This window comes from Oncorhynchus mykiss, chromosome 13 (assembly GCF_057628025.1).
Source record: "Oncorhynchus mykiss isolate SJ-2025 chromosome 13, ASM5762802v1, whole genome shotgun sequence".
In the NCBI taxonomy this organism is placed as follows: domain Eukaryota; kingdom Metazoa; phylum Chordata; class Actinopteri; order Salmoniformes; family Salmonidae; genus Oncorhynchus; species Oncorhynchus mykiss.
This window is the reverse complement of record NC_143034.1, coordinates 71,812,208-71,839,782: the sequence shown is the minus strand read 5'-3', so window position 1 is coordinate 71,839,782 and position 27,575 is coordinate 71,812,208. Positions and strand designations below refer to the sequence as shown.

General features: G+C 44.2%; 1 protein-coding gene and 1 long non-coding RNA gene across 21 annotated transcripts; one reads left to right on the top strand and one right to left on the bottom strand.

Annotated features, from left to right (window-relative positions):
• Positions 1-56: 56 nt before the first annotated feature.
• LOC110487416 (protein NLRC3) lies at positions 57-27,554 on the bottom strand. 20 transcript variants are annotated; one of them, XR_016486088.1, is made up of 11 exons: positions 27,125-27,554; positions 15,896-16,040; positions 15,200-15,373; positions 10,165-10,278; positions 9,952-10,065; positions 9,689-9,840; positions 7,455-9,218; positions 7,126-7,299; positions 1,154-1,327; positions 856-920; positions 57-734 (listed from the first exon to the last, which is right to left on the bottom strand). XR_016486088.1 is itself a non-coding variant. In XM_090197469.1 (11 exons), exons 6-10 carry the CDS (start codon positions 9,724-9,726, stop codon positions 908-910), a joined length of 2,163 nt encoding a protein of 720 aa, XP_090053595.1. In that variant the 5' UTR covers positions 9,727-9,840; positions 9,952-10,065; positions 10,165-10,278; positions 15,200-15,373; positions 15,896-16,040; positions 27,125-27,554; the 3' UTR covers positions 57-734; positions 862-907. The 20 variants fall into 20 exon arrangements, 14 of the variants coding, with proteins under 14 accessions (XP_090053595.1, XP_090053582.1, XP_090053584.1 ...); XR_016486083.1 differs by having other exon boundaries at positions 9,689-9,754; positions 27,125-27,539; XR_016486084.1 differs by having other exon boundaries at positions 9,689-9,751; positions 27,125-27,539.
• Positions 6,325-8,209, top strand: LOC149978992 (uncharacterized). The gene is made up of 2 exons (XR_016486094.1): positions 6,325-6,452; positions 6,509-8,209. It is a non-coding gene; the product is annotated as an uncharacterized LOC149978992 (long non-coding RNA).
• Positions 27,555-27,575: the final 21 nt, after the last annotated feature.

The following is a 27,575-nucleotide window of genomic DNA, read 5'->3' as shown; positions in this document are numbered from 1 at the left end:
TATTTATTACTGTAGGAACATTCATAGCTGTAATTCAATCACAGGCGGACACAATGTCACAAGACAATATGAATAACAGCTTTACTTGGTATAAAGAATATGAAATACAGTTGACCATAGATTAACACACAGGGTCACATAGAATGTCAGAAATGCTACATTTTCAAAAAGCCACGCTGCTACAATAAAAACAAAGCAGTGTACAACACAAGACAATCCTGAGACATATAATACACTGAACTACAGTCTGGTAAGATGTACAGTCACTAGGAAGACTATAAGGTTGTTGAGATGAAGACGCTGACTATAGTAACACTGAACTACAGTCAATATGTATATAACATGTCATTATAAAAGGAGGGCTTTTTATTAAGCTAACAGAACACTGGTACAATGTTCAAACAAGAAAACTAAAAAGTGGGTCTGAACCTCTCATCCCGTTTCTTCAGCCACACCCCTCCAACCACCCACCCCTCCCCCCTAATTAACAGTCTGATGGCCTGGAGATAAAAGCTGTCCTGTCTCTCTGTCCCGGTTTTGATGCACCTGTACTGTCTCCTCCTTCTACATGGTAGCGAGGTGAACAGGTCGTGGCTCGGGTGGCTGAGATCCTTGATCATCTTCTTGGCCTTCCTGTGACACCGGGTGCTGTAGATGTCCTGGAGGGCAGGCAGTATGTCCCCGGTGACGTGTTTGTTGAGGTTATTTTCCTGGCACCACATCGCCAGAGCTCTCTGATTGATTGAGAGATTCAAGGAGCTATTATCATTGATTCGACGCATTAAATATTTACATTCATGCACTTTGAAATGAATTTAGTAACTGTTGGAAAAACATGTAACTGCGGGGCACTACCACAACCAAGGATTTTGAGTTGAGGCCATTCCTTCACTGAATCTGTGAGCTGTCAATCATTTAACCTGGGAAGGAAAGAAGGGAAGTGGATCTAAGTCCTCATACAGCAGCATAGACATATAGGGGTCGTATTCACTAGACATCAAAGAGAAGAACACGGAACAAAACGGGCAGGAACTACCTGAACTTATCCAATAAGAAACTAGCATGTGTTGAATATGACCCCGTGTCTGGATGTCTACAATGGCTTACTGATCACTATATCAGTGTGCTCATGAACCTGATCAGTAAAACTCACCGCAGTCTCTCCAGTGTATAGAGGGGATCCTCTTGTACAGAAGAGAGCAGCTTTACTCCAGAGTCTCCTGGAGTATTTCCACTCAGGTCCAGCTCCTTCAGGTGGGAGGGGTTTGACCTCAGAGCTGAAGCAAGAGAAGCACAGCCTTTCCCTGTGATGCTGCAGCCTGCCAGCCTGTGGAAAGTGAGGCAGACAAGTGTCATTTTAATTTCATATGTTGAACCTTTTATTGAATTGAAATGAACACAACTAAACTGATCAATTTTGTCAAATAATGGACTGGTGCCCCGATTCATAATTTCATGTGATAATTGTACATACTCCATGACACATCTATACAAACTGCTGACAAAATCAGAGACCAAGGCCAAGATCAAATAAAATGGTATTTGTCACATGCTTCTTAAACAACAGGTGTAGACTAACAGTGAAATGCTAATTTATGGGTCCTTTTCCAAAAATTCAGTGTTAAAGATAAAAATTGAAATAGTGACAAGAGGAATTCAATCCAAGGCGTTATAGGGCAGCAACTGGACAGTCGACAATACTGACAACATTTTGCCAACACTTGTAGAGATCCCATTCACTGTAAATGTAGCGCATGTCAACTCAAGCATAAGTTACCTTTGTGACTTTTAATGTCGGCTGTCCAGTGCACCGCATTGGATTAAATCCCAGGCACAAGTGAAACGTAAGTAAAACTCATTGGCTCAGCCTTCAACACCATAGTACCCTCCAAGCTTATCATTAAGCTCAGGGATCTTGGTCTGAACCCCGCCCAGTGCATCTGGGTCCTGGTTCTTCCTGACAGTCGTCCCCAGCTGGTGAAGGTAGGAAAAAACGCCTCCACTGTGCTGATCAACACTGGGGCCCCACAAGGGTGCGTGCTCAGCCCCCTCTGTACTTCCTGTTCACCCATGACTGCGTGGCCACGCCTCCAACTCAATCATCAAATTTGCAGACGTCACAACAGTAGTAGGCCTGATTACCAACAACGACGAGACGGCCCTCTGAGTGTGGTGTCAGGAAAATAACCACTCACCCCCCCATCTAAAACACTCACAAACCTTTACAGATGCACAATCGTGAGCATCCTGTCGTGCTGTATCAGCTCCTGGTACGACAACTGCACCGCCCTCAAGACCGCAAGGCTCTCCAGAGGGTAGTGCGGTCTGCACAACGCATCACCGGGGGCAAACTAACTGCCCTCCAGGACACCTACAGAACCCGATGTCACGGAATGGCCAAAAAGATCATCGAGGACAACAACCACCCAAGCCACTGCCTGTTCACCCCGCTATCATCCAGGCGAGGTCAGTACAGGTGCATCAAAGCTGGGACCGAGAGACTGAAAAACAGCTTCTATCTCAAGGCCATCAGACTGTTAAACAGCCATCACTTATATAGAGAGGCTGCTGCCAACATACAGACTCAAATCTCTGGCCACTTAAATACATTTAATAAAAGGTATCACTCGTCACTTTAAATAACGCCACTTTGATAATGTATACATATTCTACATACTCATCTCATATATACAGTTGAAGTTGGAAGTTTATATACACCATAGCCAAATACATTTGAACTCAGTTTTTCACAATTCCTGACATTTAATCCTAATAAAAATTCCCTGTCTTTGGTCAGTTAGAATCACCACTTTATTGTAGGAATGTGAAATGTCAGAATAATAGTAGAGAGAATGATTTATTTCAGCTTTTATTTCTTTCATCACATTCCCAGTGGGTCGGAAGTTTACATACACTCAATTAGTATTTGGTAGCATTGCCTTTAAATTGTTTAACTTGGGTCAAACGGGTCCACAAGCTTCCCACAATAAGTTGGGTGAATGTTGTCCCATTCCTCCTGACAGAGCTGGTGTAACTGAGTCAGGTTTGTAGGCCTCCTTGCTTGCACACGCTTTTTCAGTTCTGCCCGCAAACTTTCTATAGGATTGAAGTCAAAGCTTTGTGATGGTGACTCCAATACCTTGACTTTGTTGTCCTTAAGCCATTTTGCCACAACTTTGGAAGTATGCTTGGGGTCATTGTCCATTCGGAAGACCCATTTGCAGCCAAGCTTTAACTTCCTGACTGATGTCTTGAGATGTTTCTTCAATATATCCACATAATTTTCCTAACTCATGATGCCATCTATTTTGTGAAGTGCACCAGTACCTCCTGCAGAAAAGCACCCCCACAACATGATGTTGCCACCACCGTGCTTCACGGTTGGGATGGTGTTCTTCGGCATGCAAGCAGCCCCCTTTTTCCTCCAAACATAACGATGGTCATTACGGCCAAACAGTTCTATTTTTGTTTCATCAGACCAGAGGACATTTCTCCAAAAAGTACGATCTTTGTCCCCGTGTGCAGTTGCAAACCGTTGTCTGGGTTTTTTATGGCGGTTTTGGAGCAGTGGATTATTCCTTGCTGAGTGGCCTTTCAGGTTATGTCGATATAGGACTCGTTTTACTGTGGATACAGATAATTTTCTAGCTGTTTCCTCCAGCATCTTCACAAGGTCCTTTGCTGTTGTTCTAGGATTGATTTGCACTTTTCGCACCAAAGTACGTTCATCTCTAGGAGACAGAACGCGTCTCCTTCCTGAGCGGTACGGAGGCTGCGTGGTCCTGTGGTGTTTTTACTTGCTTACTATTGTTTGTACAGATGAACGTGGTACCTTCAGGCGTTTGGAAATTGCTCCCAAGGAGGAACCAGAATTGTGGAGGTCTACCATTTCTTTTGATTTTCCCATGATGTCAAGCAAAGGGGCACTGAGTTTGAAGGTAGTCCTTGAAATACATCCACAGGTAAACCTCCAATTGACTCAAATGATGTCAATTAGCCTATCAAAGCTTCTAAAGCCATGACATAATTTTCTGGAATTTTCCAGGCTGTTTAAAGGCACAGTCAACTTAGTGTATTTAAACTTCTGACCCACTGGAATTGTGATACAGTGAATTATAAGTGAAATAATCTGTCTGTAAACAATTGTTGAAAAAACTACTTGTATCATGCACAAAGTAGATGTCCTAACCGACTTGCCAAAACTATAGTTTGTTAACTTTGTTAAGGAATGTGTGGAGTGGTTGAAAAACAAGTTTTAATGATTTTAACCTAAGTGTATGTAAACTTCCGACTTCAACTGTATATACTGTATTCTATACAATCTAATGCATCTGGCCTATGCCGCACAGCCATCGCTCATCCATATATTTATATGTACATATTCTTATTCATCCCTTTACATTTGTGTGTATAAGGTAGTTGTTGTGAATTTGTTAGATTACTTGTTAGATATTACTGCATAGTCGGGAACTAGACACACAAAAATTTAGCAACATTCGCATTAACATCTGCTAACCATGTGTATGTGACCAATACAATTTGACATACTGTCCATAACGTCTATACATCCCATCACATATACCAGTGGAGGCTGCTGAGGGGAGGACGGCTCATAATAACGTCTATACATCCCATCACATATACCTGTGGAGGCTGCTGAGGGGAGGACGGCTCATAATAACGTCTATACATCCCATCACATATACCTGTGGAGGCTGCTGAGGGGAGGACGGCTCATAATAACGTCTATACATCCCATCACATATACCTGTGGAGGCTGCTGAGGGGAGGACGGCTCATAATAACGTCTATACATCCCATCACATATACCTGTGGAGGCTGCTGAGGGGAGGACGGCTCATAATAACGTCTATACATCCCATCACATATACCAGTGGAGGCTGCTGAGGGGAGGACGGCTCATAATAACATCTATACATCCCATCACATATACCTGTGGAGGCTGCTGAGGGGAGGACAGCTCATAATAACGTCTATACATCCCATCACATATACCTGTGGAGGCTGCTGAGGGGAGGACGGCTCATAATAACGTCTATACATCCCATCACATATACCTGTGGAGGCTGCTGAGGGGAGGACGGCTCATAATAACGTCTATACATCCCATCACATATACCAGTGGAGGCTGCTGAGGGGAGGACAGCTCATAATAACGTCTACACATCCCATCACATATACCTGTGGAGGCTGCTGAGGGGAGGACGGCTCATAATAACGTCTATACATCCCATCACATATACCTGTGGAGGCTGCTGAGGGGAGGACGGCTCATAATAACGTCTATACATCCCATCACATATACCAGTGGAGGCTGCTGAGGGGAGGACGGCTCATAATAACGTCTATACATCCCATCACATATACCTGTGGAGGCTGCTGAGGGGAGGACAGCTCATAATAACGTCTATACATCCCATCACATATACCAGTGGAGGCTGCTGAGGGGAGGACGGCTCATAATAACGGCTGAAACGGAGCAAATAGAATGGCACAAGACACCTGGAAACCATGGAAACCATGTGTTTGATGTATTTGATACCATTCCACCGATTCCGCTCCAGTCATTACCATGAGCCTGTCCTCCCCAATTCAGGTGCCACCAACCTCCTGTGACATATACACATACATGCATTTATATTATTTTTTCTCCGGACTCCAACATTGCTCGTACTAATTTTTATATATTTCTTGATTCTATTATTTTTGTTTAGATGTGTGTGTGTGTGTGTGTGTGTGTGTGTATTGTTGTGAATTGTTAGATATTATTGCACTGTAAGAGGACCTGTCACGTCCTGACCATAAAGAACTCTTATTTTCTATGGTCGAGTAGGTCAGGGGGTGACTGTTTTTTTTCTAGTTATTATTTTCTATGTGGGGTTCTAGTTTAGTTTTTCTATGTTTGGGTGTTTGGTATGATTCTCAATTCGAGGCAGCTGGCTATCGTTGTCTCTAATTGGGGATCATATTAAGTAGTATTTTTCCACCTGTGTTTTATGGGATATTGTTTTGAGATAGTGTGTATTTTGAGTTAGTGCACGTAGCATCTCTGTAGTCACGGTTAGTTGTTAGTTTATTGTTTATTTGTTTGAGTTAGTGCACGTAGCATCTCTGTAGTCACGGTTAGTTGTTAGTTTGTTTATTTGTTTGCGTTAGTGCACGTAGCATCTCTGTAGTCACGGTTAGTTGTTAGTTTGTTTATTTGTTTGAGTTAGTGCACGTAGCATCTCTGTAGTCACGGTTAGTTGTTAGTTTGTTTATTTGTTTGAGTTAGTGCACGTAGCATCGCTGTAGTCACGGTTAGTTGTTAGTTTATTGTTTATTTGTTTGAGTTAGTGCACGTAGCATCTCTGTAGTCACGGTTAGTTTATTGTTTATTTGTTTGAGTTAGTGCACGTAGCATCTCTGTAGTCACGGTTAGTTGTTAGTTTGTTTATTTGTTTGCGTTAGTGCACGTAGCATCTCTGTAGTCACGGTTAGTTGTTAGTTTGTTTATTTGTTTGAGTTAGTGCACGTAGCATCTCTGTAGTCACGGTTAGTTTATTGTTTATTTGTTTGTCTCTGCTTAGTTTCACTTTCAAATAAATATTATGTGGAACTCGCTGCGCCTTGGTCCGTTTCTACAAATGAACGTGACAGGACCACAATGGGAATTGGTCCCAGACTTTGTGTGTTATCCTCCATGACTTAACAATGGAAATATGTCCCAGACTGTATTGTGTGTTATCCTCCATGATTTAACAATGGAAATAAGTCCCAGACTGTATTGTGTGTTATCCTCCATGACTTAACAATGGAAATAAGTCCCAGACTGTATTGTGTGTTATCCTCCATGAGCATGTATGGCTTTTCAGTTTTTGATTTGTTAAAAAAGTTTGAAATATCCAATAAATGTCGTTCCACTTCATGATTGTGTCCCACTTGATTCTTCACAAAAAAAATACAGTTTTATATCTTTATGTTTGAAGCCTGAAATGTGGCAAAAGGTCGCAAAGTTCAAGGGGGCCGAATACTTTCGCAAGGCACTGTATAACAAGAATGTACATCTTCATATTTACAACATCCACTTCACTTTGCAGTGGAGACAGTCACAAAGTCACTCACTTCAATGTCTCCAGTTTACAGTGTGGATCCTCCAGTCCAGCAGAGAGCAGCTTCACTCCTGAATCCTGGAGTTTATTGACACTCATGTCCAGCACTCTCAGACAGCATGAGTTTGATTTGAGAACAGAAGCTATTGCATCACAGCTTTTCTTGGTAAGTTTACATTTGTTCAGCCTGTGGAAAAAAAGAAACATCTCAAGAAACACAGGTGCCAAAAAAAAATCTCCCCTTAAGGACTGAGTTGTCAGCCTAAATGGTAATGCAAACAGATGTTCATTATTATGTTACGTTAGCATGCTGTCTGGAATGTAATTTGACTAAGCACTTACAGGGCTGTTCTAGAGGATCTGACAACTGGGAGAAGTTTGAGAAGAGCATCATCTGATCTGATGTATTTCTTCAGGTCAAACACATCCAGCTTCTCGGAGGTCAGCAACATGAAGACCAGAGCTGACCACTGTCCAGATGAGAGTTTAGATTTTGAGAGACTTCCTGATCTCAGGTAGCTTTGGATCTCCTCCTCTAGAGAATGATCATTCAGTTCATTCAGACAGTGGAACAGATTGATACACCTCTCCAGGGGGAGGTTCTTTCTGATCTTCTCCTTGATGTACTTGACTGTTTTCTTGTTGCTCTGTGATCTGCTTCCTGTCTGTGTCAGTAGGCCTTGTAGGAGATGCTGATTGGACTGCAGTGAAAGGCCTAGAAGGAAGCGGAGGAAAAGGTCCAGCTGGCCATTTTCAAACTGCAAGGCCTTGTCCACTGCATCTTGGTATAGTTTGTTTTTGCAGAGGGATCTCTCTTTAGCCATCAGATTGTTGTTGTTGTTAGTGAACATGAGGAACACATATAGTGCAGCCAGAAACTCCTGGATACTCAGATGTACAAAGCAGTACACCTTCATCTGGTTAAGCCCAGACTCTTCTCTGAAGATCTGAGTGCACACTCCAGAGTACACAGACGCATCCTTGATGTCAATGCCACACTCTCTCAGGTCTTCCTCATAGAATATCAGATTGCCTTTTTCTAGCTGTTGAAAAGCCAATTTTCCCAGTGCCTGAATCATCTCTTTATCCCAGTGAGAATCGTTGGCATGCTCTACAGGATATTTCTGAGTCCTCAGTTTTGACTGGAAGATCATGAGGTGAGCGTACATTTGAGTCAGATTCTTGGGGATCTCTTGACTCTCTGCTTCAACCAATAGTCTCTCTAGGACACTGGCTGAAATCCTACAGAACACTGGAATGTAGCACATGATGTGGAGGCTCCTTGATGTCTTTATGTGTGAGATGATTCTGCTGGCCAGGTCCTCCTCACCGATTCTCTTCCTGAAGTACTCCTCCTTCTGTAGGTCATTGAACCCTCGTACCTCTGTCACCTGGTCAACACACTCAGGTGGGATCTGATTGGCTGCTGTGGGTCGGGTGGTTATCCAAATGTGAGCAGAGGGAAGCAGATTCCCTTCGATGAGGTTTGTCAGAAGAACATCCACTGAAGTTGACTCTGTGACATCACAGCAGATCTTATTATTCTGGAAGTCCAGAGGAAGGCGACATTCATCCAGACCATCAAAAACAAACACAATATTTTTGTTTTCTGAGATTTCTGATACTTTTGTTTCTATAAAGGAGTGATGAAGTAGTTCTATCAGACTTTGATTTGTATCTCTCATCAAGTTCAGATCCCGAAAAGGAAGTGGAAAGATGATCTGGATGTCTTGATTTGCTTTTCCTTCAGCCCAGTCCAACATGAACTTCAGCACAGACACTGTTTTTCCAATGCCAGCAACTCCCCTTGTCAGCACTGTTCTGATAGGCTTGTCTTGTCCAGGTAAGGGTTTGAAGATGTCATTGAGTTGGATTGATGTCTCGTGTTCTACTGGAAACCTGCATGCTGTCTCAATCTGTCTCACCTCATTCTGATTATTGACCTCTCCACTTCCAGCTTGTGTGATGTAGAGCTCTGTGTAGATGTTGTTAAGAGGTGTTTTTTTGGCTTGTTCCTCAATGCCTTCAAATAAAGAATCTGCCCTATTCTTCAAGTAGGATTTCATTTTCACCTGGATTTCTGTCTTAGTGGAAACAGTGTTGTACCTATGTGTGGAAAAAAAGATGTTCATTGTTGAATTGAATTATATTTGTTTGGGTAAAAAAATATATAAAATATGAACTCTAACCTGAATGTGATTAATGATGAAACAGTACATGGTTTGACATCCTAGAGTTAGCTTGGCTAAGTGAAAATTAAGCCACAAAATATGGTGCAATTACTGAGAGACAATGCACTCTGCATCTCCTGATAGTTACACTTAACATTGGGTCCAGTCTCACTATTATAGTCATCATATTATTATTTTATCTACATTTCTAGTATAAAGTCAGACTGAATGATGTCCTGTAAACAATTAAAATCATATAAGAAGCTAAATGAGGCGTCCTGAATGATGAACTGGATGCTATTATCTGGAAATTAACAGAGTAAAGGTACTAGATGTGATCAGACACATGTATGGTGAAATAAACTAGAAAACAGGTAGGATGCTGTGTAAACTACGATCACTCACACTTTGTCATCAGTAGGGACTCTGGGTTGGTGATCCATTGACTGGTCAATCTCCTCAGAGATACTGCTGGGTAGAAATGAGCACAGAGAGCAATAACATCAGTAGGGACTCTGGGTTGGTGATCCATTGACTGGTCATTCTCCTCAGAGATACTGTTGGGTAAAAATGAGCACAGAGAGCAATAACATCAGTCTTTATCTATACAGAAGATGGTAAATAAAAGGAAATGCCATAATCAAACACCATGTTATTTCTCAGTTCACCTTTGCCCAGTGGATAATTCTCCATCACTGAAGAGAATATTTAGTCCCATAGACCTGTCACTCTTCATGGAGACACAGCTAGGTACAGGTGAGACTGGTCTGTCGGTCTTGATCCTGTTAAAAGCCACAGGAGCAGAAATAATGAACCTTCCCTCAGAACCCCCACAGAAGAAACCAGAAAAAGCATAATATATCTGAAGCACAAGGTCTCACCTTTGTTCAGTGGAAAAGTCTCCCTCCCTGAAGTGAATAGGAGGTAGCATAGACCTGTCACTCTTCATGGAGACACAGCTAGGTACAGGTGAGACTGGTCTGTCTGTCTTGATCCTGTATAAAGCAGGATGTGAGTTTACAACATACACTCTTAGAAAAAGGGGTTCCAAAAGGGTTCTTCGGCTGTCCCCATAGGATAAACCTTTGAAGAACCCTGTAACCGATGTTGGTTACAGGTAGAACACTTTTGGGTTCATTGTAGAACCTCTGTGGAAAGGGTTCTGCATGGAACCCCAAAATGTTCTACCTGGAACCACAAAGGGTTCTCCCATGGGGACAGCTGAAGAGCACCTTTTCTCTAAGTGAGTAGGAGAGTTTGAACACATCTCAGATTCTTGTAACTGTCCTTGTTATGGTTACTTATATTTGTCTTCAGTCTAAATGCTCATAACAACTAGTTACAGGTTAGTGAGATATTACATGTGTCTCCAACAAAATGCCTGATTCACTTGATCTATTGCATGAAATAAAGACAAATCATAACAATACTGACTTGTTAGATAGTTGTTACAATCTCTCAGCTCCTTCACACCTATTTGATGATCTTACCTCTTAAGTTCACTATCAGTGTCCTGTTCTGTAGGAAAACTCCTTTTAGGGGACAACGCTCCCTCACTCCCTGACAAACTCACTCCAGAAGCAGTGACTTCTTCTTCAGTCTTTTTACAGATACTAGAAGGAGGGCCTCCCCTCTCTTCTTTCTCCCCAGAGAGACTCATTCTAGAGGGAGTGCTTTTCTCCTATTTCTCCCCAGAGAGACTAATTTTGACTCATTGTAGACCCTGTTATATAAGGAGGTGGAGCTTCTTTGTCATTCAACAAGAGTCTTTCAACATCCAACTGTCATTTGGCAGAAGCATTCTGCAAATAAGCATTTTTCTTAGTTTATGATTTCATTATAGGACAACAAAGCAAAACATGGAGCAACGACTTTGATGCTGATAGCCTGATAGCCTGAGGAAACCTAAGGAGAGAATATTCCAGAAAATATATCAGTTTTGAATCCCAGCCCGAGTGAAATGTAAGTTAAACAGTGTCTCCAATTTACATAGCAGATTCCAGGGGTGCCACTTTTGTTTTAGAAGTGGTGGGGACATAACCTTGCGAGGGTCTGGGGGAGAATGCACAATTTTTTTGGCCATCTAAAGCTAATTTCCTGCATTTCTACACAATCCAATATGCTGTCTCTATTTAGAACAAAAAGTCAGCAAAATGCCCTAAGTCATCAAGCTAAGTAAGAGATCATTATTACATATGTTTAAAAGACTGACTGAACAAAGGTTCAATAATATATATTGTATTGCACCTTTAACCAAGAGCCTAGAGCCCGACCAGCCAGCCAGCCATCCCGACCAACCAGCCAGCCCGACCAGCCAGCCAGCCAGCCCGACCAGCCAGCCAGCCCGACCAGCCAGCCAGTCAGACAGACCAGCCAGCCCGACCAGCCAGACCGACCAGCCAGCCCGACCAGCCAACCCGACCAGCCAGCCCGACCAGCCAGACCGACCAGCCAGACCGACCAGTCAGACCGACCAGCCAGCCCAGCCAGCCCGACCAGCCGACCGACCAGCCAGACCGACCAGCCAGACCGACCAGCCAGACCGACCAGCCAGACCGACCAGCCAGCCCGACCAGCCAGCCCGACCAGCCAAACCGACCAGCCAGCCCGACCAGCCAGACCGACCAGCCAGCCCGAGCCACCTGCACGCCTGACCCCCACCTGTCTAGTCAATAACTCAACTCTCCCAAAACAATTTCCTTCACACCTTACATTTCTTTAATTCCCAAGGGAAAGGTTTGGAAACAAAAAACTAAAACAAAAAACCCCACATACACCTTAAATATACATTAACACACAGAAACAGCAAATCCTCCATATAATTAATCGCATAGGACTAATAGTACTGTAGAGCTATTTTTACTTGCAGACAATATAGCTGGGTCACCCCGACCTGACCCTAGGGGTCCACAGCCCTGTAGCGTCCCAACCCAACACATCCCACTCAGCTTTAGCATCTAAGTGAAACATTCATTATTGGTTTTCGGGTGTGTTAGGCCAGAGTGACAACCCACAGGACGGCAGACCCCCAGGGCCAGGACTGAGCAGCCCAGCAGCTAGGGATTACCTGAATACGTATTTCCCCTCATGTGGCATGTTTTCACCACAGACCCCTTTAGTCGTACTGTATTCCATATAAGGCATCCAGATCTTATGAAAGTTGCCCAGTATACCCTTAACTGGTAATCAATTAAATCTAGTGATACATAACTTGACATTGTAGGAGGATAACCAGCCTTCCAATTAATGGCAATGCATTTCATAGCCGCTATAAATGCTTGGTTACACAGTTTCTCCAGATAACAGTCTCCAGTATCAACATTTCCAAGCAAACAAAAACAGGGAGAAGGGAGAATCTGTAGACATGCTGAGATAAAAGAACATGCGCTTTGCCAGAATTCATCCAGCCTTCACAAAACCATAACATATATGCAGATATGCCCCCTTGTGTTTTACACCTCCAGCAGAGGAATTCCACTGTCATATATGGATGGTCTGAAACTTCACTAATGTATGTCTGAGATGATATGAACCTGACGGGGTATTCACACATATCTGTATCCAGTCATCATCATCAATAGCATCTCCCAGGTCTTCCTCACATGTTTGTTTAACATGTTTTGTGTCATCCAGAAAAGCCTCTATCAACCCTTGATACAGTTTGGAAATCAACTTGAGGTTTGTCAGACTGCCTTAAAATATAATATGGCTTGTCCAGTGTTTGCTGCACAGAGAGAACAAAGTATTGTATCTGCACTAATTCACTTCACCTTTGTCACCAACTAGTCTTCCCTGGCTGCCTGACACTGCTGAGACCCCTGTCACTGTCTGATCTGTGGTGGCATATTTCAGCTTTACCAAATGAGGAGCGTTACAAACTACACACCAGTCAGAGTTATACTTAAACTACATAATAATAATAAGCTTTGCAATAGCATTTGACTTTCAACAATTCCCTATTTCTAATGAACCGTTGAGAAGTACCACCAGAAAATTACAAAGATCTTTTATAGCCAAGATACACCCCTCTCAACTTACACTGACGAACCACAGATCTTAGGAACAAGCACAGAGCAGTTCTCTTTCCAAGGAAATTAACTTCCTGAATAGGCCTGTGATTAGAGAACAGGGTTTTGTTCTTTCTGGATTCCATTAGAATGACATCACAGAGAAAGGGACAGGACAATAACTCTTACAATTCCAACTACTGAATCCTGCAAGACACTGTTCGTAATTATACAACTACCTTTGTTGCCAAAGTGGAGATGCTGAAATAATAGTTTTGCCCGTGCTACAGAAGTCTATATCGGTTACCTAATACAGGAGTAGTAAAGGCCCATTCCACTACATTTGTGAATATAATATATGTACAGAAAAATACATAGATTGCTGCAGCACCCCTACTTCCTGTCGCCATGACTACCTATCTGCTGTCTAATGCAAATCATTTTCCAAACTACAATGGGCTGAAGTTTGTCTGTTGTGCGCATTTCCACCTGATGTCCCTAATTGACTCCATTTTCAAGTTAACGCTTTTTAGGTGCTCTTTCCCACGAAAAACGCCAGTGATCAGGTTCAACAAGTCTGTCAACCTCCAACTTCTCACAGTTATTGTTTTCAACCGTCCAAGACGGGGGGAGGGGAATGCGCTTCCCAAACTGTTCACTAAGCACTACTGCTATAGGACAACACCCATGAAAACATTTGGCAGCACAAAGACTCAAGTTACTGCCAACCATCAAGATTAAAACTGCTTTCAGAGGGCATAACCACCCCATAATCTTTCTATGGAAATAAACAATTTGCAATGGAAATTAACATCAGTTCTTGAAGGACAAGTTTAGGCAGGCATATCCAGGCTACGTCCCCATTTCCCCATTACTCCATTACAAGACATTGTCCACTTATGGAAATGCACACCGGTGTACACACACCATTCAAATTATTTTAAAAGTGCCATCTATTCTCCCTTCATTTAAGTAGCCTAATCACTGATTGGATCTGATTGTGGAAGTGAATGGAGCCTTTTTGTTCACCTGTCCAATTATGTCAAATCAGTGATTCTGTGAAGGAATAAGAACAAGGCTGAAATACCCAGTCCTAGTCTTCTACTACCAAGTCTCATTTTCACTTGGCTTTTGGAACAAACAATTAACAAACATGAGAAATTCAGAAAATGTAGATTTGGCAAATCCATATGAAAATGCAATGTGAGAGGCAGGACACTTTTTAACAAGGCAACTGTAAACAGGTTGTCCCCGACTAATGATGCAGCCCCCCACCCCCGACCCCACACACACACACACACAGCAGTAAGGAGCTGCTCAGACTGCATGTCTCTCTGCTTTACTGACCAACCAGAAGACCCACAATGAGATGTTCATTGTCTTTCTGTGAAAAGGTCAGACTGTCATTGTCCTTATAAAAGGAGGTATTTTTACTAAGCTAACAGAACACACTGAACTACAGTCAATATGTACAGACATGATGGATATAACATGATGTCATTATAAAATGGCTTTTTACTAAGCTAACAGAACACACACTACACTGACACACAACAGAAACAGAAAACATCAACGAACATCAAACCACATTTACATCTATTTACATTTGAATCAAACCAAGGACTTGGATCTGAGGCCAGTGCTCCATAGTATCTCTGGGAGCTTTCAATAACGAAGCCTGGGAAGGAACGAAGTCGTCGCTCTAAGTCCACATACAGCAGCTTAGACATATAGGGGTCGTATTCACTAGACACCAAAGAGAAGAACACGGAACAAAACGGGCAGGAACTACCTGAACTTATCCAATAAGAAACTAGCATGTGTTGAATATGACCCCGTGTCTGGATGTCTACAATGGCTTACTGATCACTATATCAGTGTGCTCATGAACCTGATCAGTAAAACTCACCGCAGTCTCTCCAGTGTATAGAGGGGATCCTCTTGTACAGAAGAGAGCAGCTTTACTCCAGTGTCTCCTGGAGTATTTCCACTCAGGTCCAGCTCCTTCAGGTGGGAGGGGTTTGACCTCAGAGCTGAAGCAAGAGAAGCACAGCCTTTCCCTGTGATGCTGCAGCCTGCCAGCCTGTGGAAAGTGAGGGAGAAAATCTACACAATATAAAAACTTCCAGAAAATATGTCCGTTTTCCATCTAAAGACAATACAATCAATGGTAAAAACTGACATTGCCTTCAATTATGACATTCGAGACCAAGGCCCAATTATGACATTAGAGACTAAGGCCCAATTATGACATTAGAGACTAAGGCCCAATTATGACATTAGAGACTAAGGCCCAATTATGACATTAGAGACTAAGGCCCAATTATGACATTAGAGACCAAGGCCCAATTATGACATCAGAGACTAAAGCCCAATTATGACATCAGAGACCAAGGCAGGAATTTAATCAGCAGTCCACTGGAAAGCTGACAGTGCTGACAATATGTTTCCATTGTTTGTGGAAATCTCATTCAATCTAAATGTAGCGCATCTCAACTCAAGCATTACCTTTGAAAGTCCCATTGTCAGCTGTCCAGTGCACTGCCTTGGATTAAATCCAGGACCAAGTGAAATGTAAGTTAAACTCCATGAGGGTTAGCCTTACCTCAGTGTCTCCAATTTACACTGTGGATTCTCAAATCCAGCACAGATGAATCTCACTCCTGAATCCTGGAGTTTATTTCCTCCCAGGTCTAGCTCTCTCAAACTTGAGGTGTTTGAGCTGAGAGTTGAAGCCAGCATTCATTCAACTTGGAGAGAGATGATGCAAATAAGTAATCCACACAAATCTATAACTAAATGAACCAGGTTTCCATCCAACCTTTTTATGTGTGCAAAGTACATTTTGGATAAAAAATGTCATGACAGGCCTGATGGAAACAGCAAATTTGTTGGTAAACTTTCCAAATGTCGACAAAACAAAATATGCTAGCCTCCTGAGTGGCGCAGCGGTCTAAGCCACTGCATCGCAGTGCTAGAGGTGTGACGACAGATCCGGGTTCGATCCGGTTGAGACGGCACACAATTGGCACAGCGTCGTCCGGGTTAGGGAAGGGTTTGGCCTGCTGGGATGTCCTTGTCCCATCGCGCTCTAATTACTACTTGTGACGGGCAGGCGCATGAACGCTGACTTCGGTCACTTAGCTGTACGGTGTTTCCTCCAACACATTCAAATCAAATCGTTATTTGTCACACGTGCCGAATACAACAGGTGTAGTAGACCTTACAGTGAAATGCTGAATACAACAAGTGTAGTAGACCTTACAGTGAAATGCTGAATACAACAGGTGTAGTAGACCTTACAGTGAAATGCTGAATACAACAGGTGTAGTAGACCTTACAGTGAAATGCTTACAAGCCCTTAACTAACAATGCAGTTGCAAGAAAAATGTGTGTTAAGGAAAGAAATTAGTAAGTAAAAAATAAGAAATAAAATTACAAATAAGGAATGAGCAGCAGTAAAATAACAGTAGTCAGGCTATATACAGGGTTACTATACTATATACAGGGTACAGAGTCAATCAATGTGCGGGGGCGAGGTAATTGAGGTAATATAGATAATAAACAGAGAGGAGCAACAGAGTAGCAGCATCGTAAAAGAGGGGGGGGGGGGGGGGCAATGCAAATAGTCCGGGTAGCCATTTGATTAGCTGTTCAGGAGTCTTATGGCCTGGGGGTAGAAGTTGTTAAGAAGCCTTTTGAACCTAGACTTGGTGCTCGGGTAGTACTAGCTGTGCAGTAGCAGAGAGCGCAGTCTATGACTAGGATGGCTGGAGTCTTTGACAATTTTTATGGCCTTCCTTTGACACCGCCTGGTATAGAGGTCCTGGATGGCAGGAATCTTGGCCCTAGTGATGTACTGGGCCTTACGCACTAACCTCTGTAGTGCATTGCGGTCGAGGAATGAGCAGTTGCCATACCAGGCAGTGATGCAACCAGTCAGGATGCTCTCGATGGTGCAGCTGTACAACTTTTTGAGGATTTGAGGACCCATGCCGAATCATTTCAGTCTCCTGAGGGGGAATAGGGTTTGTCGTGCCCTCTTCACGACTGTCTTGGTGTGTTTGGACCATGATAGTTTGTTGTTGATGTGGAATGAGGGTGTGCTCAGACCTCCTTTTCCTGTAGTCCACAATCATCATTTGTCTTGATCACATTGAGGGAGTTGTTAACCTGGCACCACATGTTCTTTATTTCTACTGTATTATTGACTGTATGTTTTGTTTATTCCATGTGTGCTTTATCTTGGCCAGGTCGCAGTTGCAAATGAGAACTTGTTCTCAACCAGCCTACCTGGTTAAATAAAGGTGAAATTTAAAAAATATATATCTTTCATACGAATCCTAACCTTGTGACCCATTCCACACATCTGTTGTTTGTCATGTAGACTAAGGGGGTGTATATTTGCTATAAAAGTTATTTGTATCGTTTGTCTAGAGGCTCTCGATGAATCATCTAAGTGTGGTTTGTCGACCAGCAATCGTTATTGCAAAGCACTCACATCATTAACTTGTGTGTGGTGTGACATGCTTTCCTTATTAATAAGTGAATAAAGATTTAGTTTAAGTATAACTCTGACTTGTGTGATAAGTTTGTCTCTCCTCATTTGATAGTAAAGAAATGAACCACCACAATAGTGGTCTCCCGAGTGGCACAGCAGTCTAAGGCACTGCATCAATAAACTCTCAATTTAATTTAGCGAATAAAGTCAACATTTTGAGAATAAAGTTGACATTTTGAGAATAAAGTTGCAGTTATATTTAATGATTCAAATTGTAGATTTTGTTAATTGCATGTCTACCTTGTTGCCTGTTGCTGTGTGTGCGCCACTGTTGAAATACCTGAGTTAGATGATCTGGTGAAACTATACTTCAGAATTGGCTTCAGTAACAAGGAAATCCTTGCTCTTTAGCACATAATAACCATCATATTATAAGTATTAGGACCAGGAAGAGGTTGTACCACCGATTATTTTCAGAAGGAGAACCCATGGTTACATACAGTATTAGGTAGAGACGGACAGGCTGTGTGTGTATGCAGGTGTGTGTGGGTGGTGAAAAGTAGGGGAAAAACAAAACAAATGGCCATCAATTTAACGATCTAACACACTTGTTTGAACAGGCGTCACTGCACACTCACGTTTATAAATCAACTGATCTAAAAACTCACACACGCACGCACGCACACACACACACACACATCCCAAGTTTCCCCCTGGCAATTTCATACTATCATACACTCTTCTAACGGCCATAGTGCGGTATGAGCACAAACAAAAAACATTCTCATCTCTGAATGTGAAGAGAACTGGGGTTGAGTCCCTGTCAGTCTGCTGTCCCAATTTCGCTACAACGTTCTGCTGCGTAGTTTAGGACAAAACTTTTAATGACCTTATCTGTCATGTACTGTCATGTTGTGTCTTGTCTCTGTCCTTTCCCTTCACCCTGTCTCCCTCTGCTGGTCGTTGTTAGGTTACCTTTTCTCCCCCAATTTCCACCAGCTGTGCCTTGTCTCCTCCTAACCACCTCGTCACCCCGTTTCCCACCTGTTCCCTTTTTCCCTCTGATTAGGTCCCTATATCTCTCTCTGTTTTTGTTCCTGTCCTTGTCGGATTCTTGTTTGTTGTGTTTCATGCCTGAACCAGACTGTCGTCATGTTTGCTGTAACCTTGTCTTGTCCTGTCGGAATCTGCCGGTCCGTCTGAGCCTACCTATGTTTGGTAATTAAAGAAGCTCTGTTTAAGTTAATTCGCTTTTGGGTCCTCATTCACGCACCGTAACAGAAGAATCCGACCAAGAATGGACCCAGCGACTTCGGATCCTCTCCACTCAGCCGTCGGGATCCAGGGAGCGATGCTAGGCAGACACGAGCAGGAAGTGTCTGCTGCTCGACATGCCGTTGAGACCCTGGCCACCCAAGTCTCCAACCTCACAGAACAGGTTCACCATCTCCGCCTCGATCCACCGGCCACTTCCAGGGCTTTCGAATCTCCGGAGCCCAGAATCAATAACCCGCCGTGTTACTCTGGGGAGCCCACTGAATGCCGCTCGTTCCTCACCCAGTGTGATATTGTGTTTTCTCTCCAGCCCAACACTTACTCCAGGAGCACTGCTCGTGTCGCCTACGTCATATCTCTCCTTATTGGACGGGCTCGTGAGTGGGGCACGGCAATCTGGGAGGCAAGGGCTGAGTGTACTAACCAGTATCAGGACTTTAAGGAGGAGATGATACGGGTTTTTGATCGATCTGTTTTTGGGGAGGAGGCTTCCAGGGCCCTGTCTTCCCTATGTCAAGGCAATCGATCCATAACAGACTACTCTATTGAGTTTCGCACTCTTGCTGTCTCCAGTGGCTGGAACGAGCCGGCCTTGCTCGCTCGTCTTCTGGAGGGTCTCCGCGCAGAGGTAAAGGATGAGATTCTCTCCCGGGAGGTTCCTTCCAGCGTGGATTCCTTGATTGAACTCGCTATTCGCATTGAGCGACGGGTTGATCTTCGTCACCGAGCTCGTGGAAAGGAGCTCGCGCTCTCCGTCGCCCCCCTCTCCGCATCACTACCATCTTCCTCTGCCGGCTCGGGTGCTGAGCCCATGCAGCTGGGAGGTATCCGCATCTCGACTAAGGAGAGGGAACGGAGAATCACCAACCGCCTCTGTCTCTATTGCGGTTCCGCTGGTCATTTTGTTACTTCATGTCCAGTAAAAGGCCAGAGCTCGTCAGTAAGCGGAGGGCTACTGGTGAGCGCTACTACTCCTGTCTCTCCTTCAAGATCCTGCACTACCTTGTCGGTCCATCTACGCTGGACCGGTTCGTCAGCTTCCTGCAGTGCCTTAATAGACTCTGGGGCGGAGGGCTGTTTTATGGACGAGACCTGGGCTCGGGAACATGACATTCCTCTCAGACAGTTAAAGGAGCCCACGGCCTTGTTCGCCCTGGATGGTGGTCCTCTCCCCAGGATTCAGCGTGAGACGCTACCTTTAACCCTCACTGTTTCTGGTAATCATAGTGAAACCATTTCCTTTTTAATTTTTCGTTCACCTTTTACACCTGTTGTTTTGGGCCATCCCTGGCTAGTTTGTCATAATCCTTCCATTAATTGGTCTAGTAATTCTATCCTCTCCTGGAACGTCTCTTGTCATGTGAAATGTTTAATGTCTGCTATCCCTCCTGTTTCCTCTGTCTCTTCTTCACAGGAGGAGCCTGGTGATTTGACAGGGGTGCCGGAGGAATATCACGATCTGCGCACGGTGTTCAGTCGGTCCAGGGCCACCTCTCTTCCTCCACACCGGTCGTATGATTGTAGTATTGATCTCCTTCCGGGAACCACCCCCCCCCGGGGTAGACTATACTCTCTGTCGGCTCCCGAACGTAAGGCTCTCGAAGATTATTTGTCTGTAGCTCTTGACGCCGGTACCATAGTCCCCTCCTCCTCTCCCGCCGGAGCGGGGTTTTTTTTTGTCAAGAAGAAGGACGGGTCTCTGCGTCCCTGCATAGATTATCGAGGGCTGAATGACATAACAGTGAAGAATCGTTATCCGCTTCCTCTTATGTCTTCAGCCTTCGAGATCCTGCAGGGAGCCAGGTTTTTCACTAAGTTGGACCTTCGTAACGCTTACCATCTCGTGCGCATCAGGGAGGGGGACGAGTGGAAGACGGCGTTTAACACTCCGTTAGGGCACTTTGAATACCGGGTTCTTCCTTTCGGCCTCGCTAACGCTCCAGCTGTCTTTCAGGCATTAGTCAATGATGTCCTGAGAGACATGCAGAACATCTTTGTTTTCGTTTACCTTGACGATATCCTGATTTTTTCACCGTCACTCCAGATTCATGTTCAGCACGTTCGACGTGTCCTCCAGCGCCTTTTAGAGAATTGTCTTTTTGTGAAGGCTGAGAAGTGCACTTTTCATGCCTCCTCCGTCACATTTCTCGGTTCTGTTATTTCCGCTGAAGGCATTAAGATGGATCCCGCTAAAGTCCAAGCTGTCATTGATTGGCCCGTCCCTAAGTCACGCGTCGAGCTGCAGCGCTTTCTCGGCTTCGCGAACTTCTATCGTCGTTTCATCCGTAATTTCGGTCAGGTGGCAGCTCCTCTCACAGCCCTTACTTCTGTCAAGACGTGCTTTGAGTGGTCCGTTTCCGCCCAGGGAGCTTTTGATCTCCTCAAGAATCGTTTTACATCCGCTCCTATCCTTGTTACACCTGACGTCTCTAGACAGTTCGTTGTCGAGGTTGACGCGTCAGAGGTGGGCGTGGGAGCCATTCTTTCTCAGCGCTCCCTCTCTGACGACAAGGTCCACCCATGCGCGTATTTTTCTCATCGCCTGTCGCCGTCGGAACGTAACTATGATGTGGGTAACCGCGAACTGCTCGCCATCCGGTTAGCCCTAGGCGAATGGCGACAGTGGTTGGAGGGGGCGACCGTTCCTTTTGTCGTTTGGACTGACCATAGGAACCTTGAGTACATCCGTTCTGCCAAACGACTTAATGCGCGTCAGGCGCGTTGGGCGCTGTTTTTCGCTCGTTTCGAGTTCGTGATTTCTTATCGTCCGGGCTCTAAGAACACCAAGCCTGATGCTTTGTCTCGTCTCTTCAGTTCTTCAGTAGCCTCCACTGACCCCGAGGGGATTCTCCCTGAGGGGCGTGTTGTCGGGTTGACTGTCTGGGGAATTGAGAGGCAGGTAAAACAAGCGCTCACTCACACTCCGTCGCCGCGCGCTTGTCCTAGGAACCTTCTTTTCGTTCCCGTTCCTACTCGTCTGGCCGTTCTTCAGTGGGCTCACTCTGCCAAGTTAGCCGGCCACCCTGGCGTTCGGGGTACGCTTGCTTCCATTCGCCAGCGTTTTTGGTGGCCCACCCGGGAGCATGACACGCGTCGTTTCGTGGCTGCTTGTTCGGTCTGCGCGCAGACTAAGTCCGGTAACTCTCCTCCTGCCGGCCGTCTCAGGCCGCTTCCTATTCCCTCTCGACCGTGGTCTCACATCGCCTTAGATTTTGTCACCGGACTGCCTTCGTCAGCGGGGAAGACTGTTATTCTTACGGTTGTCGATAGGTTCTCTAAGGCGGCTCATTTCATTCCCCTTGCTAAGCTTCCTTCTGCTAAAGAGACGGCACAAATCATCATCGAGAATGTTTTCAGAATTCATGGCCTTCCGTCAGACGTCGTTTCGGACAGAGGTCCGCAATTCACGTCTCAATTTTGGAGGGAGTTTTGCCGTTTGATTGGGGCTTCCGTCAGTCTCTCTTCCGGCTTTCACCCCCAGTCTAACGGTCAAGCAGAACGGGCCAATCAGACTATTGGTCGCATCTTACGCAGTCTTTCTTTTCGCAACCCTGCGTCTTGGTCAGAACAGCTCCCCTGGGCAGAATACGCCCACAACTCGCTTCCTTCGTCTGCGACCGGGCTATCTCCTTTTCAGAGTAGCCTCGGGTACCAGCCTCCGCTGTTCTCATCTCAGTTCGCCGAGTCCAGCGTCCCCTCCGCTCAGGCTTTTGTCCAACGTTGCGAGCGCACCTGGAAGAGGGTCAGGTCTGCACTTTGCCGTTATAGGACGCAGACTGTGAGGGCTGCTAATAAGCGTAGAACTAAGAGTCCTAGATATTGTCGCGGTCAGAGAGTTTGGCTCTCCACTCAGAACCTTCCCCTTAAGACGGCTTCTCGCAAGTTGACCCCGCGGTTCATTGGTCCGTTCCGTATTTCTCGGGTCATTAATCCTGTCGCAGTTCGACTTCTTCTTCCGCGATACCTTCGTCGCGTCCACCCGGTCTTCCATGTCTCCTGCATCAAGCCCGTCCTTCGCGCCCCCGCTCGTCTCCCCCCCCCCCCCCCATCCTTGTCGAGGGCGCACCCATCTACAGGGTCCGTAGAATTTTGGACATGCGTCCTCAGGGCCGTGGTCACCAGTACCTCGTAGATTGGGAGGGGTACGGTCCTGAGGAGAGGAGTTGGGTTCCCTCTCGGGACGTGCTGGACCGTGCGCTGATCGAGGATTTCCTCCGTTGCCGCCAGGTTTCCTCCTCGAGTGCGCCAGGAGGCGCTCGGTGAGTGGGGGGGTACTGTCATGTACTGTCATGTTGTGTCTTGTCTCTGTCCTTTCCCTTCACCCTGTCTCCCTCTGCTGGTCGTTGTTAGGTTACCTTTTCTCCCCCAATTTCCACCAGCTGTGCCTTGTCTCCTCCTAACCACCTCGTCACCCCGTTTCCCACCTGTTCCCTTTTTCCCTCTGATTAGGTCCCTATATCTCTCTCTGTTTTTGTTCCTGTCCTTGTCGGATTCTTGTTTGTTGTGTTTCATGCCTGAACCAGACTGTCGTCATGTTTGCTGTAACCTTGTCTTGTCCTGTCGGAATCTGCCGGTCCGTCTGAGCCTACCTATGTTTGGTAATTAAAGAAGCTCTGTTTAAGTTAATTCGCTTTTGGGTCCTCATTCACGCACCGTAACATTATCCATGGTGCTTTACTAAGAGTAGTATTTATTTCCCCCATATGGCAACTATCCTTCTAACGACTATAGGCTAGTAGGCTACGTGAGCACAGCTATTACAACACATGATCTTAGGATCCTGGAGAGCGGAGGCTGTGTGTGTGTATGTGTCCCATGTCAAGCTGCTCTCCAAATTCGCTACAACACCACACTGCTATTCTACAGCCCATTATAAACCTATAGTGGCCACTGGCGTAAGGCAGTTTCGAGATCGGTGTGAAAAAACTTGACTGGCCTGCACAGAGCTCTGACCTCAACCCCATCGAACACCTTTGAGATGAATTGGAACACCGACTGTGAGCCAGGCCTAATCGCCCAACATCAGTGCCCGACCTCACTAATGCTCTTGTGGCTGAATGGAAGCAAGTCCCTGCAGCAATGTTCCACCATCTAGTGAAAGCCTTCCCAGAAGAGTGGAGGCTGTTATAGCAGCAAAGGGGGGACCAACTCCATATAAATGCCCATGACTTTTGAATGAGACGTTTGACGAGCAGGTGTCCACATACTTTTGGTCAGGTAGAGTATATAACTTTCTCACACATTATTCAAGATTCATTCAGGATTATCCATAATAATGGATCATGATAATGCATCCACATTAATGTAGAAGGGTTTAGAAACATATTACTTCAGCCAACCAGTTTTCAGAGCATTTCATATTATTCTGTACGTAAACACGATACAGACTAGAGGTCGACCGATTAATCGGAATGGCCGATTTCAAGTTTTCATAACAATCAGAAATCGGTATTTTTGGGCACCGATTTTGCCGATCAAAAAAACAACAATTATACCTTTATTTAACGAGGCAAGTCAGTTAAGAACACATTCTTATTTTCAATGACGGCCTAGGAACGGTGGGTTAACTGCCTTGTTCAGGGGCAGAACGACAGATTTTCACCTTGTCAGCTCGGGGATTCAATCTTGCAATCTTACAGTTAACTAGTCCAACTCTCTAACCACCTGATTACATTGCACTCCACGAGGAGCCTGCCTGTTAAGCGAATGCAGTAGAAGCCAAGGTAAGTTGCTAGCTAGCATTAAACTTATCTTATAAAAAACAATCAATCAATCATAATCACTAGTTATGGTTGATGATATTACTAGTTTATCTAGCATGTCCTGCGTTGCATATAATCGATGCAAAGCTGGGGGATGATTTAACAAAAGCAAATTTGCAAAAAAAGCACAATTGTTGCACGACTGTACCTAACCATAAACACCAATGCCTTTCTTAAAATCAATACACAGAAGTATATATTTTTAAACCTGCATATTTAGCTAAAATAAATCCAGGTTAGCAGGCAATATTAACCAGGTGAAATTGTGTCATTTCTCTTGCATTCATTGCATGTAGAGTCAGGGTATATGCAACAGTTTGGGCAGCCTGGCTCATTGCGAACTAATTTGCCAGAATTTTACGTAATTATGACATAACATTGAAGGTTGTGCAATGTAACAAGGATATTTCGACTTAGGGATGCCACCCATTAGATAAAATACAGAACGGTTCCGTATTTCACTGAAATAATAAACATTTTGTTTTTGAAATGATAGTTTCCAGATTCGCCCATATTAATGACCAAAGGCTCATATTTCTGTGTGTTATTATGTTATAATTAAGTCTGACTTGATAGAGCAGTCTGACTGAGTGATGGTAGGCAGCAACAGGCTCGTAAGCATTCATTCAAACAGCACCTTCGTGCGTTTTGCCAGCAGCACTTCGCAAGCACAGCGCTGTTTATGACTTCAAGCCTATCAGCCTAATGGCTGGTGTAACCGATGTGAAATGGCAAGCTAGTTAGCTGGGTGTGTGGTAATAACGTTTCAAACGTCACTCACTCTGAGACTTGGAGTAGTTATTCCCCTTGCTCTGCAAGGGCCAGGACTTTTGTGGAGCGATGGGTAACGCTGCTTCGAGTGTGGTCATTGTCGATGTGTTCCTAGTTCGAGCCCAGGTAGGGGCGAGGACAGGGACGGAAGCTATACTGTTACACTGGCAATACTATAGTGCTTATAAGAACATCCAATAGTCAAAGGTATATGAAATACAAATGGTATAGAGAGAAATAGTCCTATAAATACTATATTAACTACAAACTAAAACCTCTTACCTTGGAATATTGAAGTGTCATGTTAAAAGCAACCACCAACTTTCATATGTTCTCATGTTCTGAGCAAGGAACTCAAACGTTAGCTTTTTTACATAGCACATATTGCACTTTTACTTTTACAACACTTTGTTTTTGCATTATTTAAACCAAATTGAACATGTTTCATAATTTATTTGAGGCTAAATATATTTTTATTGATGTATTATATTAAGTTCAAATAAGTGTTCATTCAGTATTGTTGTAATTGTCATTATTACAAATATATATATTTTTTAAATCGGCTGATTAATTGGTATCGGCTTTTTTTGGTCCTCCAATAATCGGTATCGGTGTTGAAAAATCATAATCGGTCGACCTCTAATACAGACCATTTAGTGTGATATGTTATGTTGCGTACGGTATTATTTTAAGAATGTCCATCACCAATTTTGTATAATATGTTACGAATCTGGAAAATGTACAATATGTTACCAATTTGCAAAATGTATGATATGTTACGAATTCTAGCCAAGTGGCTACCATTAACTAACTGGCAAATATTAGCTAGGCTAGGGGTTAGGGTTAAGGTTAAGTTTTGGAGTTAGGTTAAAGGGTTCAGGTTAGGGGAAGGGTTAGCTAACATGTTATACTGAACAGAATTTTTAATGCAACAATTTCAAAGGTTTTGCTGAGCCAATTGAAATAAATTCAATAAATTCTAATCTATGGATTTCACATGGGCAGGAGCGCAGGCATGGGTGGGCACAGGCCCAGTCAATCACAATGAGTTTTTCCCAACAAAAAGGCTTTATTACAGACAAAAATATTTACCAATTAGCTAAAGTTGTCCGTGATGAGATTTGAACTCGCATCCTTTGTGTTGCTAGACATTCGCGTTATACACCCAACCAACTCGCATCCATTGGGCTGCTAGACCTTCGCGTTATACACCAAACCATCCACACTACTACTTATCATGTGTCTTATGTAACCATACCAAATGTAACACATACTAATTTCAGTGTCCCAGATTTACATGTATTATGTTACGTCTATTCTATGAAACCAGGCTGCTGCAGCTGGCACCACATTTGTTTTCTGTGGTTTATGTTCCATCCCTGCAGTGTCATCACAGCCCTAGCAGTCAGCTGTACTTTATAGCTTTTTAACTACACATATATCTGTAAACACATGGATTAACAGTAGGGTAGTTTATTTTCCTAGAGGTGCATGTTCTTTTACGTCATTCAGAACAGTTGCCTACCTGTCTTTTGTCTCCTGCAAATCATTTTCCAGACAACTAGCCCGCATACTGTACAAAGCGGTGGAGTTTCTTTGTTGTTGCACATCCACCTGGTCTCCCCATTTGACCCCCCTACTCATTTTTTCCCTTCGTTTTCTCGTGTACTTTTCCGAAAAAAAACCTGCGTTCAGGTTCAACGAGAGTCTTTCAGTTGTTTTTCAACCGTTCAAGACGGGTCCAACTGCTATCAGACAACACCCATAACGTATTTATTCCAAACATCTGCCAGCACAAAGACTCAATTCACTGCCAGCCATCAGGATTAAAACTGCTTTCAGAGGACATACCTGCCGCGCAAACTTGCTTTCACAATACACATTCTACATATCAGTACTTGTCTTTCTTTGTTTAAGTTATAGCCAAGGATCGAGTCCCTGGCTGGGATGTGTTCAGTATAGGCACACTAAAACAA